Source organism: Marmota marmota, unplaced genomic scaffold (assembly GCF_001458135.2).
Source record: "Marmota marmota marmota unplaced genomic scaffold, marMar, whole genome shotgun sequence".
NCBI classification, from domain to species: Eukaryota; Metazoa; Chordata; class Mammalia; order Rodentia; family Sciuridae; genus Marmota; species Marmota marmota.
Window position 1 is genome coordinate 12,517,242 of NW_025999942.1, and position 15,845 is coordinate 12,533,086.

At 54.4% G+C, this 15,845-nt stretch overlaps 2 protein-coding genes across 2 annotated transcripts in view; both read left to right on the forward strand.

Annotated features, from left to right (window-relative positions):
* The window catches only part of Snap47 (synaptosome associated protein 47), a 111,801-nt gene extending 106,383 nt beyond the window's left edge, over positions 1–5,418 (forward strand). Inside the window, exon 6 of the mRNA XM_048801349.1 lies at positions 5,339–5,418. The gene's annotated coding sequence lies outside the window, so the exon portion shown is untranslated. The remainder of the gene's footprint in view (positions 1–5,338) is intronic.
* On the forward strand, positions 4,218–7,417 carry Prss38 (serine protease 38). The gene is made up of 5 exons (XM_048801351.1): positions 4,218–4,562; positions 4,645–4,807; positions 5,339–5,610; positions 5,751–5,893; positions 6,124–7,417. Exons 1-5 carry the CDS (start codon positions 4,406–4,408, stop codon positions 6,376–6,378), a joined length of 990 nt encoding a protein of 329 aa, XP_048657308.1. The 5' UTR covers positions 4,218–4,405; the 3' UTR covers positions 6,379–7,417.
* Positions 7,418–15,845: the final 8,428 nt, after the last annotated feature.

Genomic DNA, 15,845 nt, shown 5'->3' on the forward strand with positions numbered 1-15,845 from the left:
TTTTTTTTTTTTTTTTTTTTTTTTTTTTTTGCCAACTATTTATATATTTATTTCCTATTTTATTTTCTTCTCTGACATTTATTATTGCCTGTGTCTGCTTTTTTTGTTTAATTTCATATTTTTTGTACTGGGGATTGAACTCAGGGGTATCTAACCACCAAGCCACATTCCCAGTCCTCATATTTCTTTTTTACTGTATCTTACTCATTTTCTGATTGGTTTCGTTTGGATCTGGACTGTCCCCCAAGGTCTGTGTGTTGACGACTGGTCCCCAGCTGGTGGTGCTCTGGGGAGGTGGTGGACACCTAGAGAGGCAAGGCCTGCTGGAGGAGGTGGCCCCTGGGCATGTCCTGGAAGGTTCATCTTATTCTGAGCTCCCTCTCCTGTTGCTGCTTCCTGGCAGCCATGAGCTGACTGCTGTCCTCCACCAAGCCCTTGTGCCATGTTGTCCTGCCTCACCTGAGGCCAGAGCAAGGGAGGCACCAACGGAGACCTCTGAAACCATGACCCCAAATAAATCTTTCCTTCTTTAAGTTGATTTTATTAGGACCATCCCCTGCCATGTTGTGGGGGATTGAACCCGTGCCCCCCACATGCTAAGGAAAGGGTCTCCCAGACCTGCATCCCAAGCCTGATCATCCCAGGCTTTGCCACGAGACAGAAAGCTGACTAACAGACACCATTCTCTAAACTGTTGGAAAGTGATTCTCTTTGTGTGTCCTTTAGAAGGTCTCTATTTCTGCCCTCCAGCCCACTGATCATAGCACTTATGCTACATAACCCACCGCTGACCTTCTCCAGAGGGTCCTCCAGCCCCACTCTTAGCACCTATAATATGCAATCCTCCTTCCTCTCAGGCTTTCTGTAAGACTTTGGGTGAGCCTCAGGATTGTGGATTCATTTCTAAGTTTGGTTGTGCTTCTTAGTGCCTTTTAGGCTTCTGTGTGACTTCTTGTTTTCATGGAATACAGCCATGATATGTTTTAATGTCCTACAGCCATGATATGTTTTAATGTCCTACAGCCATGATATGTTTTAATGTCCTTGTTTGGGGATGGGAGCTTTTGCTTCTTTACCTGTCTAGTTTCTTTGAACCGATGCCAGGCATTGTGAATTTTACCTCACTGGGTGCTGTATATATATTTTTTAATTCCTACAGATCTTCCTGAATTTAATCTGAATTCATTTGTGTGGCTTGACTCCAGTTAAGTCTTTTCAGGTCTTGCTTCTGTGGTTTTCTAGATGGTGAGGGTGCAGTCTGGTCTAGTGATGACTGGTTCTCATCACTGAGAGTGTCGGGTACACCTGCCACTCTCCTGTGGGCATGGAACCTTTCCCACCTGCCTGTTGTGAACGGGACTCTCACACCTGTTGTGAGTACCGGGTGGCTTTCCACTTCATTCTCCTGGGGTTTTCTCTTCATCCTTGGGTGGTTTTGTCACATGCTTATGTGACAAACTCTAGGCTGAGAACACAAAGGTGCCCTCTCCGGTCCTCCAGGGTTCTCTCTGTCCTTCTCTTGTGTCTGGTGCCCTCTCCTAAGAACCTGACCACCATGGCCGTCCTGCTATCCCTTCTCTTCTGTCAGCCTCCTCCAACTGCCCTGGAGCTGCGTTCTGCTGTGCTGTGTCCTGGGAGTCGCTCAGTGGTGGCCACCTCCACTCCTTCCCTGTCTCTCTGGGATCCAGCATTCACTGCCTGATGTTTGGTCTTAAACACCAGCTTCCTGTATTAAATTTTGGGTGGGAGTTGTTTCAGGTGGAAGGTCATTCTGGTCCTGTTAATACAACTTGGCTTTATTGTTTTATTTTAAAAAATCAAAATAAAAGCAGCACTTTCTTTCTTAAAAGTGCGTGCACCCAGCACATAGTACGTCCACATTTCTTTTCTGAGCATCTCTTTTCCTTCCCATAGGGGGTCTTTCTTCTGACTCACATTCTAGTTCATGGATTCTCTTCATCTGAGCCTCAACTGTTGTTAAAACCATTCAGTGGTTTCTGAATTTTGGGTTTTGGGCTTTTCATTTCTATAATTTCTATGATGATTCTTTTCACATTCTCCTTGGTCAAATTTACAGCTTCCAGTCAATGCAAACAGTTGACAAGCCTTTGACCCCCTTGAGCCTACCCATAGTCAGCATCCTTCTTTCATGTTTTCTGGCTGGCGATCCAGGCATTGGGATTTCTTGTGTCTGTTTTCCTGCTGGTTCTCTGTCATGGTGCACATCTCGTGCTTCTTTCTGGCCATCTTTGCTTGTGTGCTGGAAAAGAGGTCAGGTTTCACTTGTAGAAACAAGTGAAACATCCTTAGCCTCATGGACAATGCTCTCATTGCCCTAAGAGGAGCTCACCGGGCTTTTTTCCAGGTGCATGGGCACACCAGCCACTTGGAGTTACCTTTGGTTGCCTTCAGGGCTTGAGAACTTGAGATTTTCCAGGTTCAAGGTTTGAGTACCCAGTTGATTCAGAGTTGGGCTGTGGCCATTAAAGGACTGATTTACCTAGGATTCACCCTTATTTATGGGGAGCATCCCTTTTTATTTCAGCCGGAAGCAGGTGTGGTTGACCACAGTTCACCCCTTGCTGGGTCCTGACTCCTATTTTGTTTCAGTAGCCTCATAAGGCCAGACCCCTTTGCCACCGTTTCTGCAAGGGCAGCACCCACTCAGATGGGGCGGGTCATTGTCTCCTTGCTCCCCAGATCTCACTGTTCTGGTGAGTCCTTACCGCATTATAAGTGTCTCCTGCTTCTGGAGATGGCTTTATGTTTTGTCATTGTTTTGGTCTGGATATGAAGTGACCCCAAGGAAGGCTTGTTCTCCTGCTGGTGGCACTCTTCAGAAGTGGTAGGAACTTTAGGGGACATGTGACCTTGAAGGCACTAGCTTGCCCTTGGCCCTTTCCTTTCTCTTTCTTTGCTTCCTAGCTATCATGATGTGAGCAACTCTGCTCCACCATGTGTCCCCTGCCATGATGCTTCCTTGACAAAGATCCAAAGCCACAGGACCAAGTGACCGTAGATTGAAATCTCTGAAACCATGATCCAAAAGGAATCTTTCCTTTTTAAAGTTGATTTTCTCAGGTAGTCTGTCACAGTGATGGAAAGTGGATTAACACACCACTGCAATTAGATATCGAAGCTCCATATCTATCAGGATTTAATTCTGGGTTTCATTCCTATAATAAACTGAATATTTGTGTTTTCCCCAAATTCATAGGTTGAATTCCTAACTCCCTGTGTGATGGTATCCAGAAATGGGGTCTTGAGGAGGGGATTAAGTCATAATCCTCACCCTGTCTGTACCATGTGAGGTCAGCACCAGCAGGCAGTAGTCTGTAGCCCAGGAGGGCCCTCCCCAGTCCCTGACCATGCTGGATCCCCAACCTTGGGCTTCTAGCCTTCAAAATATGCAGAATAAATTTCTGTTGTTGACATGCCCTCCAGTCTCTGGTATTTTGTCATAGCAACTTGAACTGATAAAGATAATTCCATTATCTGTCCCAGCCTATGCCCCCCTGATGTTTTAATTACTGCAGAATCATAATAAAATTTGGTGTCTTGTAGGGAAATTTATCTGCCTTATTCTTCTTAAATTTTTACCCTTCCACATGAATTATTAATTTTTTTATACTAGGGATTGGGCACTCAGCCACTGATCCACATCCCCAGTCCTTTCATTTTTCATACATTTTTTATCTTGAGAGAGGGTCTCACTAAGTTGCAGAGGGTGGTTTTGAACTTGAGATTCTCCTGCCTCACCCTCCCCAGTCACTGCTGGGGTTATGGGCCTGCACCACTGCACCCAACATGAATTATAACTTTTAAAACCAGCTTGTAGAGTACATTTAAAGACCATGCCAGGATTTTGTTTGGAATTGCCCTAATTTTTCTCATTTTTGTTATGTAATTCTTTGGAATCCTGTATCTTGATGATAACAAGACTTGTCAAAACTAGCTGGGATGAGTATATTTTACTGTGTGTAAATGAAGCCTCAATTTAAAAAAATAAAAGGTTTTCACAGGGTATTGCACAGGTGTGAGAGACAATGATTCAACCAAATTGAGTTGGCCAAGGAGAAAGCTGGGGATACCAGGCTGGGTAAGAAGTTCTCAGAGCTGGAAGATCGAGGTGTGACTATGGGATGGAATGCCACACCTACAAGAGTTGGGCTGGGTGCTCTGTCACATGCCTAGAGCGGGCGCCATCACGTGTTCTGCTGGGGCTGCAGTCATTGGTGGGAGCTTGTTCTGCTGGGCCTGCAGTCATTGGTGGGAGCACGTCCTGCTGGGGGCGCCATCAGGTATCCAGGGCTCAGGCGCTGTCACGTGTCCGGCTGGCGCTCCCTCACCGGCTGGGGGCGCTGTCACCTGCAACTACGTACTCACCTGCTGCGCAGGCTCCTCCATGGCCACCCCCGCATCCGGCCTGGGCGCATCCCGACGCGCTGCCCTGGGGTTCCTGCAGCTAGTGCTTCTGCTCCTGCAGACGCCCCTGGCCCGGGCCACCGCCGCGGCCCACCAACACCTTAAGAGCTCGGGGAACTCCCTGAGCAGTGCTGTGGGTAGGTCCTGTCCCTGGCGCCGGCAGCCATCAGACCCCTCGCGCTGCCCCGCCGTGCGCCCACTCTGCCTGTCTCTCCCCAGCCTGTGGCCGGCGCGCGGTGCAGGGCAAGATCCTGGGCGGTGTGTCCGCGCCCCCGGGGAAGTGGCCATGGCAGGTCAGCGTGCAGTATGCCGGCTTCCACGTGTGCGGGGGCTCCATCCTCAACGAGTACTGGGTGCTGTCGGCCGCGCACTGCTTCAGCAGGTGAGGGCGCCGGGAGGCAGGAACACAGCGTGTCCATGATGGTGTTGCGTCCACCTCGTAACGGGTTCCCACTTGTACCGCCCGTATGCTTGAGCAGAACCCTTCTCTGCACTGAGGCCCCGACCGCTCCGAGAGGCTGGTCCCCACTTGCACCATCCCGCCCCACACCGAGGTGCCCACGCTAGAGACCGCATCCCAGCCATGCTCCCTGATGCTAACCGAGCAAGGCCCTGTCCCTTGAGCCTCAGTCACGTCCACAGCAGCTGCCTGGTGCACAGGGACAAGACTCCCCTTTGGCCATCTGCCTGCTGCGGGAAGTGTGTACTGTCCAGCCTCCTGCAAGGGAGGGTTCGTATGTGGGGGCGTCTGGCTTGTAGAGCTGTTGGCCAGGGGCCCTTGATGGTCTGCGATCTGAGTCAGGCACCTATTGTGGGTACCTCTGCTGGTCAGGCTGCACCGCCTTCCAGTCTTGGTTCTGTCTATAGGCTGATGGCGGGGGCTACATGCAGTGGCTTTCATTTTGGCCCCCAGGGACAAGAGCATCCAGATCTTTGACATGTACGTGGGCATCGTCAACCTCCTGGTGGCCAACGAGCACACCCAGTGGTTCGAGGTGAACCAGGTGATTCTGCACCCCAACTACGAAAGGTTCCACCCCGTGGGGAGTGACGTGGCTCTGGTGCAGCTGAAGACCCCCATTGTGTTTTCCGACGCCGTCCTACCGGTCTGCCTGGCACCTCCTGATGTGAACCTCACCAACCTTTCTTGCTGGGCCACTGGGTGGGGAGTGGTCACGCAGCAAGGTAGGCACAAGGGCAGCTCACGCTGAAGCCGGCACATGTCTTCTCCCAGGTGGGCTGTGTTCCTTGCGGGCTGAGGCTCTGTTGTCCCTGCCTCCTGCCCACCAGGAACTCACCCAGCTGCCCCTCTCCGAACCATACAGGTCACACCACGGATGAGCTGCAGGAGGTCCAGCTGCCGCTGGTCTCCAAGGCCCTGTGTGCACTGCTGTACAGACACTCGTCCTATATCCTGCCAGACATGCTGTGTGCTGGGGACCTCTTTAATGTGAGGACTGTGTGTGAGGTATGCCCCCACCGGAAGGATTGGAGTTGGGGCTGGGCAGGGACCCTGGGATGGCTGTGTGCTGATGATGGTGCATGAATACCTCATACCTGCCTTAGGCCTAGACTGTGGCTCTGGGCCTGCTGCCGCCAGGGAGGGGGCCATGTGAGTGGGGAGCGAGGCCACCCTCCCTGCACCTGAGAAGCAGGCCCTTGACCCTCAGGTAACAGAAAACCCCACTTCCTTTGCAGGGTGACTCTGGGGGGCCGCTGGTCTGTGAATTCAACCACACATGGTTGCAGATTGGAATCGTGAGCTGGGGCCGCGGATGTACCCAGCCCTTGTACCCTGGAGTGTATGCCCGGGTCTCCTATTTCTCAAACTGGATCCGTTATAACATAGAAATCACACCCATTCCTCCTCAGCCGACCCCTGCTCTCTGCCCCATCCTAGAAGTCACTGTTGGTGTCCTTGTGGCCACTCTGGTGGGCCTGTTAGTGTTGTGAGGACCGAGACTACCCCAGGCTTCCTCATGGTTGCATGCCCTGCTTCAGTCCAGCTGCAGCCTGCCGGGTCCCTATGCTCCTCCTGGCAGTCTCTCCAGAGCCAGGTGAGGCCAGGTGCCGGGTCCATAGGTGGGTCTCCCAGGGGAGGCTTAGGGGCTTCCCAGGAGGGCAGAGGAGATGCAGCAGGAGAGCCAGGAGCTTTGGTAAGGTTATTAAATATTTATGAAGCAAGCATTTCAGCACTTCTGTACTGGTCTTTCTGCCCCAGGGTTGCAGCAGATTCCTTCAGAGTGAGTGTCTGTGCAGAGAAGGGCCCACCTGTCCCCTGTACATCCACCTTCAGGGTGAGGCAGCTCCCATAGCATGAAAGGAAGAGCCCAGACCAAATGGAGCCTTTGTAGGAAGGACTACCCAGAGGCCAGCGTGAGTCTGTGGGCTGTAGCTAGAGCTGAGGCAAGAGGGAAGGGCATTGTCTGAACATTTAAACCTGCAAACAGAAAGGAATTCCTGAAGACATTTAAACATCCACTTTGAAAAACTGGAAAAGGTGAGCTGAGAGTAGCTGGGCCCAAGGAAGGAACCAGAGGATCTGTGCAGAAACTAATGAGCCCAAATCAAAACATACCACAGCTGGCAGTCAGCCCTGCCCCTCCACATGTCTAGCACCCCAGACTCACCAGCTTCAGACGGAAAAAAGTCCTCCCAAAATTTTGTCTCTATTAACTATGAACAAACTTACTTTTCTTGTCATTTCCTAAATGATACAGTATAACAGCTATTTACAGAATATTTACATATTATGAGGTGTCGTAAGCCACCTAGAGAGGATGCAAACTGCATGGAGGATTGCCTGGGTTACAGGCAAATACTGAGCCTTTTACACAAAGACTTGAATTTTGGTACCTGCGGGGGGTCCTAGAACTAACCCTCAAGGACACCAAGGGACAACTGTATTTCAAAATGCTGCTTTTAAAAAAGAAAAAAACTAAAACGTGTGTAGTGGCAGGGGAGAGGGGATTACTAACCTAATCAAGAAAGAAATGAGAATAAGAACACAAAAAAAGAAATGACAAAGAGGAGCTGGATGCTGTGGCACACACCTATGGTCCCAGTGACTTGGGAGGCTGAGGCAGGAGGATGGCGAATTTCAGGCCAGCCTCAACAACTTAGCAAGACCAGCAACTTAGCAAGACCCTGCCTCAAAATAAAATTATAAGGACTGGCGATATAGTTCAGTGGTAGAGCACATGTGCAAGGCTGGGTTCAGTCTCCAACACTGGGGGTAAAAAAGAAAAAAAAAATGAAAAAAAAATAAGAAATCACAAGATATTACATAATTATATGTAAATGAGTTTTAATTCCCTTTTTAGGAATTTTTTAAAAATCAAAATCAACAGAAGGTTCAAATAGACCAAATTCTATAAAAGCATTCCTCTCTACTTCTCGACAATCAGGGACTGAGAGATGCCATTATGTCCCTAATGGGGGATCTCCTGCCTGACACGTGGGTTGGGGCTGGGCAGGCTCTGCCTCCACTGTCACTGTGCACCGTTGGAGGACAGTGTCTCTGTCATCACCTAGGAGGTGTCCAGAGACATGAGCAGGGTCACTTAAGATGTCCTCATGTAAAGAACAAGAAGGCTTTTAGTGTGGGGGGCTGTCCTGGAGAACATGAGACGACCAGGTGACAGGAAGTTCAGCAGTCCTGAGACAGCTGTGTAAACGCAGTCTGTGCACCTGTTAGGGGGCATCGAGGTTTGAGCAATGAGATGGACAGCCCACCTACCCCCTCCAAAAAGAGATGGAAGGTCATACACAGAGCTCTTTAAAATGCCCCTATTCTCAGTCTATTTTCTGTTGCTAAAACTAAATACTACAGACTGGGAAACTTATAAAGAATAGAGGTTAGGAGGGAAAGAGAAAGGAAGACAGGCAGGAGACAGAATAGAAGCTTATTTGGCTCATCTTCTGGAGGCTGGAACGCAGAAGCATGGGCTCTTGAGGGGACTTTCTGCCCCACTATGACCTGGGAAGGGCCTCACATGGCCCTCACAGGTGTGCCAGAGCAAGCATATTCCTAACCAAGCCACGTCCTCCTTGACCCGCTAGGGCCCTGGTGACAGCAGGGTCTCCTGACCCTGTCCCTCCACAGACCACCAACACATGACCTTGGGGTTGGGTTTCCAGCACATGGGCTTCAAAGGCCACTCCCAGACCATGGCCTAAAGAGGAGCACAACAGAACCAGGAGGGAGGTCTTTGTGCTGCTGAGGGCTGAAGGGGCCGACCCTCAGGGCAAGCCCCTACCACGGCAGGTGTACCCGAGGGAAAAATACACAGCTCAGACAGAGCAGCTTAAGGTTCTTCTTTTCCTCTGTACCTAGATAAGTTGATTTCCAACTTTTTATCAAAACATGAACTTGCAGGAATGCCCAGGGAGAGACAGTTCATGGGTTAGCTGGTCAGAAGATACTGACACGTTGTACTTGGACGCTGCAGTTCAGCAGGCCACAGACTAGATGATCCACGTCTGCCATGCATACAGAAGTCAGCGGGTAAGGCTGGACATTCAGACTGCACCCTGCCTGTGGGATTGGTGGGTGACAAGTGTCGCTTCAGTTCCTGGAGGTACCTGGTCGAATAGAGTTGAGATCACAGGATCCCAACCAGGGAGGGGTCATGCAGCCCCGAAGGGCAGCTGAACACAAGAGTTCTTGCAGCACTTCAAAACATAAACACATTCCATGTGACATTCACGGGACACCTGCTGTGTCCCAGTCACAGCCCTGGGAAGGCAAGGAGATGGAAGGATCATTCTCTGCTGTCCTTGGGCTTATTTTCTGGCAGGAGACTGAAACGAAGCTCCGCTATCTGGCTCTACTGGTGTTTACAGAGCTATGGTTTTACACGGCAAGTCCCGTGGGTTTTGGCCACGATCAGTTATGACCAGCTCTAACCACATCTGGGCCCTCCCCCTGGCCTGTCGTCCACCTGCACTGGGCCTGGGGAGCCACAGACACTTTGGAGCCCCCCGAAGGAGCGTCAGCATGTGACTCTGTCTTCCTGGGTCACATCCATGGCACTTGTGGGTGCTCCTGGAGGGAGAGTGGCTTCCCACTGTCGAGTGAGCAGAGCTGCCAGGCACCTGGGGAGTGGGCACGGCATGGCACTGAGCCAGAGTCAGGCTGCTGCCCAAGCCAGGATCAGCACTACCTCCAGCACCCGTCAAAGCAGAAAAACACACTTGACCACGCGGCTGGTGCAGAGGGTGCTCCGGCCACTGTGCCCCTGTGGGCGCAGCCCCATGGACCAGGATGGGCTCTGTGGGTGCAGCCCCATGGACCAGGAGGGGCTCTGTGGGTGCAGCCCCATGGACCAGGAGGGGACTCTCGCAGCCACAGAGGCTGCCTATGGGAAGCAGCAGCTGCCAGGCCTCCCCATCGCCCCCGTATGTGATGGCTCTGCGGTGCCTGGATTGGCCATGGCTCCTGGAGGAACCACGCCCCAAACTAGGGCATTCGCACCCCACCCGGCAAGAGCACCCGTGTAGTAGCACTTGCGGAGCCAACGTTCAGGACGCGGCTAGAGTGCGTTAAAGGGAACCCGCTTTGTTTCAGAGATGGAATGTTTATTCTTTAGCTTGTTGTGTTTATTTATTTGTAATACCTCAAATAAATATCAAACCTAGGACCTCATAGTGCTCCAGCATCCCCTACCACTGAGCTGCACCAGCCCTTTTTATTTTATTTTGAGGTAGGGTCTCATCAAGTTGCCTAGGCTGACCTTGAACTTTGGCCCCCTGGCTCAACCCCGAGGCTCTAGGATCATGGGCACACTCCCCTGCTCCCAGCTTCAGTTTGTAAAGTGACGTGGCCCTTTACATGTCTGCGGGGTTCTGTGTGGCACTTCGGCAGGGGTGTGCATGGTGTGATGGTTGCAGCAGGGGAGAGCCCAGTGCGTGGGCAGGCCTCACCCTGGCCCCCAGCTTGGCGGCTGTGCTTGAGGACTTTGTGGCATCCTGGGCTGAAGTCCCGGCACATCTCTGGGTTCTAATTCCCACTTCATGGTTTCCTCCAAGGACTCCAAAGCAGTGGCTGCGTAGTGGCACCCTGCCCTCTCCTCCACCAGGGGGCACTTCTCTGGCCTCTTGGAAGTGGGACTTCCCTGGGCCCCAGCACATTTGAGTGGCCTACTCTGCAAAGCTGGGGCGGTGGCCTGCCTGGTGTGAGTGGCAGTTGTGACGCTGGCTTGGGGTGCTGAGCAGAGGACGTAGGCTGCACCTGGGAGTTGGGACTCCGCTGCCCTGGCATTGCAGAGCCCCCAGCACAGGCTTCAGAGAGAACCGGCATCCAGGAGGCCAGCCGCAGGCCCAGGCCAGGCTTTCTGAGGGCCTCTGCCTTGCTGCCACACTGGGTGTGCCATGCTGCCCACAGAGGGACCTCACTGGCTCATGAGATAGTGGCGAGGGCACTGCTTCCCACTCCAGCCGTACCTGTCCCCAGCTCCCATCAGCTCCTGGTTGACACCTGGCCAGGAAGCTCAGGGGGCTGGCTCATGGTGCCAGGTGCTTGGAGTAAGGGTCGGAGAGCCCACAGCAGGAGTGGGCCGTGCCCAAGTGCAGCCTGCAGCCCCGTGTCCCCAGGCTCTGGGCGCAGGGACCTCCATCCTGGGGAGCCATGTGACTGGACTCCCTCCTGACCCCAGCAGTGCCTGGGCCCCCGTCTGTCTCATCTGTCTCGTGGTGTGAGGACAGCCCTCTGTGTGTGTCCTGTGTTGAGACTGAGCCCCCCTGGCAGGTTTCAGAGGTGGGGCCTTGGGGAGGAGTCCTGGTGACTTCTGAGGAACACAGGACATGCAGGAAGACTGGAGGACACACACGCACACTCCCTGTCTTGCTGCGTGGTGCCCTACGCTGCCTTACAACTCTGCTGCGAGAAGGCAGTCCCCGAATGTGTCCCCTGGATCTTGGACCACCAGAACTGTGAGCTAAACAGACCCCTTTCCTTTTTGTGCAGTGCTGGGGATTGAACCCAAGGGCACTCTACCACTAAGCCACATCCCCTGCCATTTTAATTTGTTTATCTTTAGACAGAGTCTCGCTAAGTTGCTGAGGCTGGCTTTGAACTTGTGCCTTGAACCTCCTACCTCAGTCTCTGGAGTCACTGGGATTACAGGTGCATGCCACCAAGCCCAGCAAAACCTCTTTTCTTTAAAAAGCCACCCTACCTCAAGCATTTTGGCATAGTAACAGGAGACAGACAAAAGCAACCTCCCTTGACACTGCCCATTCAAATCCTCCCCAGCCCCAGCCCCTCCGTGGTGAATCAAAATTACTTCCTCTTCTTCCCACCCTTGCTCTGCCATGGTCAGGACCCTCCCTGGAACTAGGAAATCACTCCTCCAAAGCAGAGGACCACACAGAAGCTGCAGCATTCTCCTTTTTTAACACATATTTTCCTTTCAGTTGACACCCTCAGTGGGTATAGTGGCCGCTTAATCTCCATGTGCAACGTGTGATGATCAGATCAGGTGATTGGCAGGTCCATCACCTCAGACTTTGGCCATTAGTCATCCTTTCTTTGAGCTGGGAACATTCAGAGTCCTCCCTAGTAGCTGCTCTGAAAGGTCCCATTCCTGCTGTCCATCAGGGTGAGTGCAGGTGAGCCGCAGGGCACAAGCTTCAGTTTCTCCGAGGTCACGATACCACCCCAGGTGGCCGACATGTGCAGCCCTTCTTTCTGTGCCTGCGTGTTTCATCCACGATCCTCCAGCTCCTCCTACCTGGCCACTGAAACCAGGACCTCACCCCTGTTGTGGCTGCATGGCCTGTGACGGCACCACTTGCTCCTCATCCATCTGTGCTGATCCCACCTGACCACCATGGACAGTGCGAACCCAGAAGTGCAGATGTCTCTCCGACACGCTACTTCATGTCCCTTGGAGGAAGGACCAGTGGTAGGACTCTGCATCCTTTCCTTGGTAGTTATTTGAGGAGCCTCCATACCTTTCCGTGACAGCCCACCTAGTTCACGTTTCTGCCCCTTCTTCTACCTTCCAACTTCCTCCCCAGGAAGACCCCTGCTCATCTGTCCTCCAGGGGACCTCCCTAGGAAGACCCCTCCTCTTCTGTCCTCTAGTGGACCTTTCTAGGATGACCCTTCCTCTGTCCCCCAGGGGACCTCCCCAGGAAGACCCCTCCTCCTCTGTCCTCCAGGGGACCTCCCTAGGATGACCCCCTCCTCCTCTGTCCTCCAGGGGACCTCCCTAGGACGACCCCTCCTCCTTTGTCCTCCAGGGGACCTCCCTAGGATGACCCCCTCCTCCTCTGTCCTCCAGGGGACCTCCGTAGGATCCCCCTCCTCCTCTGTCCTCCATGGGACCTCCCTAGGATAACCCCTCCTCTTCTGTCCTCTAGAGGACTGCCAAGGACTCCTCCCCTGTGTCCTCTAAGGGACCACCAAGGACTCCTCCTCCTCCCCATCCTTCAGGTGACCCTTCTGGCCTCAGTGTCGCTGCCTACTCAGTATTGGACAAGGCAGGTCAGGGAGTGGGGACAGTGACGGGTGCTGGTTCTACTGTGGGCTCTGAAGCTCTTTGGGTCAGAGTTGTGAGCTGGGCTCGGCTCCGCCCCACACCCTGCCCCACGTCCCTGTGCTTCTCCGTACTCTGCAAGCTCTTGGGACCTGTTGGGGCGTTGTGAGTTCTGGGGTGGAAGGCGGCCCCTCCCAGCCTTCCACAGCAAGACTGCGCCCAGGACAATGAGCAGCAAGCAGGTCCCCACCTACTGCTCTGGCCTGGACGCCACTTCTGTTCCTGCAGAGAGGGCCTCACTGAGGGCCAGCCAGTTCCTCCCCCACGGCAGTGAGGTCCTACTCCCATAAGCTGTTGAAGATGCTGCAGGGAGGGCTACACAGTGGGCAAAGCCCAGGTCCAGGACAGAAGGGCACGCACTACCGCCCCCAGGGCAGCAAGGAATTCAAGAGGCTCTGCTGCCCTGTTCTGTGCAGGAAGGCCCCAGACCCACCTGGCTCAGTCCCAGTCCTGGCCAGCTGGCTGGGAGAATCTTCCCTGTTCTCCCTGGCCAGAAGAGGCGACAGAGGCCTGAGTGGGAGGGGGCTGCCCAGCCCCCCACCATGCCCACCCACTGGCATCCCCTCCCAGGCTCCTCACCATCATCCCAGGGCACTGGTCTGCTCCAGAGGCCCCAGCTGGGCCATGCTGGCGCCTCACCCTCAGAGCACAGGCCGGACTCCACTCCCGCCTTCCCTCTATGACTTAATGGCCAAAACAGAGCTGCCCATAAAAAATGATGCTTTGACACTGCGGCCAGGACCTGATCCAAGAGCCATCACGCGGAGTTCCTTACCACGGCCATTCATCTCGGAAGCTGATGGGTTCTTGCCGAGCCAGGGTGGCCTGCAGCCCTGCACAGCCCAGATAAGGAGGGCTGAGGACACAGCTGGCCGTGTGCCAGGACGACGTGCCCGGACCTCTGAGGTGACCAATCTGAGCTTCCCTGCCAAGGGCAGAGGCCCCAGGCTCAGGAGCTGGGGGTGAGCAGGCCGCACTAGGAATGAGGGCAGGAAGTACCCCCAGCCCCTGGGCAGCATGGCCCTCTCAGGTCCCCCTGCCCAGCCCCGCTCAGAGCCAGCGAGGGAGTGCACCCATCCTCACACCAGGGTGAAAGTCAGCTCCAGCTTCCTGACTGCTGTGGCCAGGGCCACTGCCCATCTGGTTGTGATACACACCACAGGCCTGGGGAGTCAAGGGGCTCCACTGACTCACACAGGACCCGGGTATCCTACTAAGAGAGGGCCCCGGGGTCCAGTCTGGGGGTCCCACCCACCCAGCTTCCCTGTCTGGTGAGCCCTGGGACTCCTCCCCTCCCTCCCCCCTCCCCCACAGACTCCTGCCCCCTCCAGGCCTTCCCTCCCTCTTGGGGCTCCCCAGTACCCAGCTTCCTGCCCCCAGCCTGCCCCACCAGGCCCCCTCCTCCCAGGCCTCTCCTCTAGGACTCCTTCCAGGCCTCCCTCCCCAGGACTCCCCCTCAGGTCACCTCTCCTGCTCCTGCCGCCACTCCCTCCCTCCTGACCCCCAGGACTCTCCCGCCGCCTCTCCTCCTGGGCTGTGGAGCCAGCCAAGCTTCTCAGCTCCTAAGTGGGGCTCTTGGTTCTTTACGAGTCTCCCACCCCATAAAAGAGATCACCACTGAGTTGCCCAGAACCTCTGGAAGCAGCTGGGCTTGCCCGGAGCGGGAAGAGGTGGTGGGAGAGGGGCTGTTGGGAGCGTGGGAAGGGTCCTGGTCCTTGGAGGACCCACAGGCTGAGTGACAGGGGCTGGTCCCTGCGGAAGTCCTGGAGCCCTCTCTGCTGGGGGTGGAGGGGAGGCAGGAGGCCCTATGCTGACAGTCCCCTTTGGGGCCCAGGCCTCTCCCAGGACGTCCAGGGGATCAGGCAGGGTGAACCGACAGCAAATGCCTTCTGATTAATAAAAGGTCTGATGGAAATTTCATATGTTGACTGGGATCCTAAACATTTTCCAGGAACATCTGGCAGAGCTGGGCTGCCTGTTTATGTTCACAATGAGAACATTTTTTCCAAGAGGTCCACAGTGATTGTCTCCTGAAGCAAGCATGAGGGACAGACACACTGGGGGGGGGGGCTCCAGGTTGCACCCACCCCCTCCATTGTTGTTAACCAAGGAGCCAGAAGCCAAATGCCTGCTCTGCTATGGGGAGGGGGGCTCCCAGCTCTCCCAGCCCCTGCTCCCTCTGGATGGTTCCCAGTTCAAAGTCCTGTCCCCAGAGGGGCTTCCTGTATTGTCAGGCCTATGGGTCCTGGTGACGAGACTGGGGGTGGGACATCAGGAGGGGGGACAGACACTATGCCAGGCCCCTGGCCTTATCCCTACAGGATCCACATCAGGCCATGGCCCTCGCCCAGTCCTGGGACCTCCTGGTGTCCAGCAGAGGCTGCAGAGATGGGGTGGATGGATGGAGACAGTGTGCCCAGGGGGCACAATGGGCTGGTGGCATGCAGCCAGGAGGGGGGGTCCCTGCCTGGGTCAGCAGCACCGCCAGGGCCAGGGCTGCTGGCAAGGATTATGACAAACAGACCCCACCAGGACCACGCCAAGGACACGGACGCCTCACTAGCCCCCATCTCAGAGCAGCCAGGGGCAGCAGAGGTGTGAGGAACCCAAAGTGGGACCCATCTGGCCCACATTCCACCAGGGCTGCTGCTGCCACCATCAGGATCTGGAGGGGCTGTGGGCTGCAGCCTGCCAGCTGGGCCAGCCCTGCCCCGTGACCACGCTGGGCCACCGTGTGTGGTCCTTGTGGGAGACTCTCATTTATTTTTCTTTCTTTTCCCTCCTTTTCCTTCTTAATAAAATGCGCTGGAGCGGAAGGCAGACATAGCCATCGTCCTGGGTCCTTATAAAATGTGTGTGAGCATGCTGCTACTGCGG

What these genes read in the sequence shown, in the direction of transcription:
- Prss38 (XM_048801351.1), top strand. Translation starts at nt 4,406, where the DNA reads ATGGCCACCCCCGCATCCGGCCTGGGCGCATCCCGACGCGCTGCCCTG. An exon ending in GCCGCGCACTGCTTCAGCAG is followed by an intron (nt 4,808 to 5,338) that starts GTGAGGGCGCCG and finishes TTTGGCCCCCAG; the next exon opens with GGACAAGAGCATCCAGATCT. An exon ending in GGGAGTGGTCACGCAGCAAG is followed by an intron (nt 5,611 to 5,750) that starts GTAGGCACAAGG and finishes CGAACCATACAG; the next exon opens with GTCACACCACGGATGAGCTG.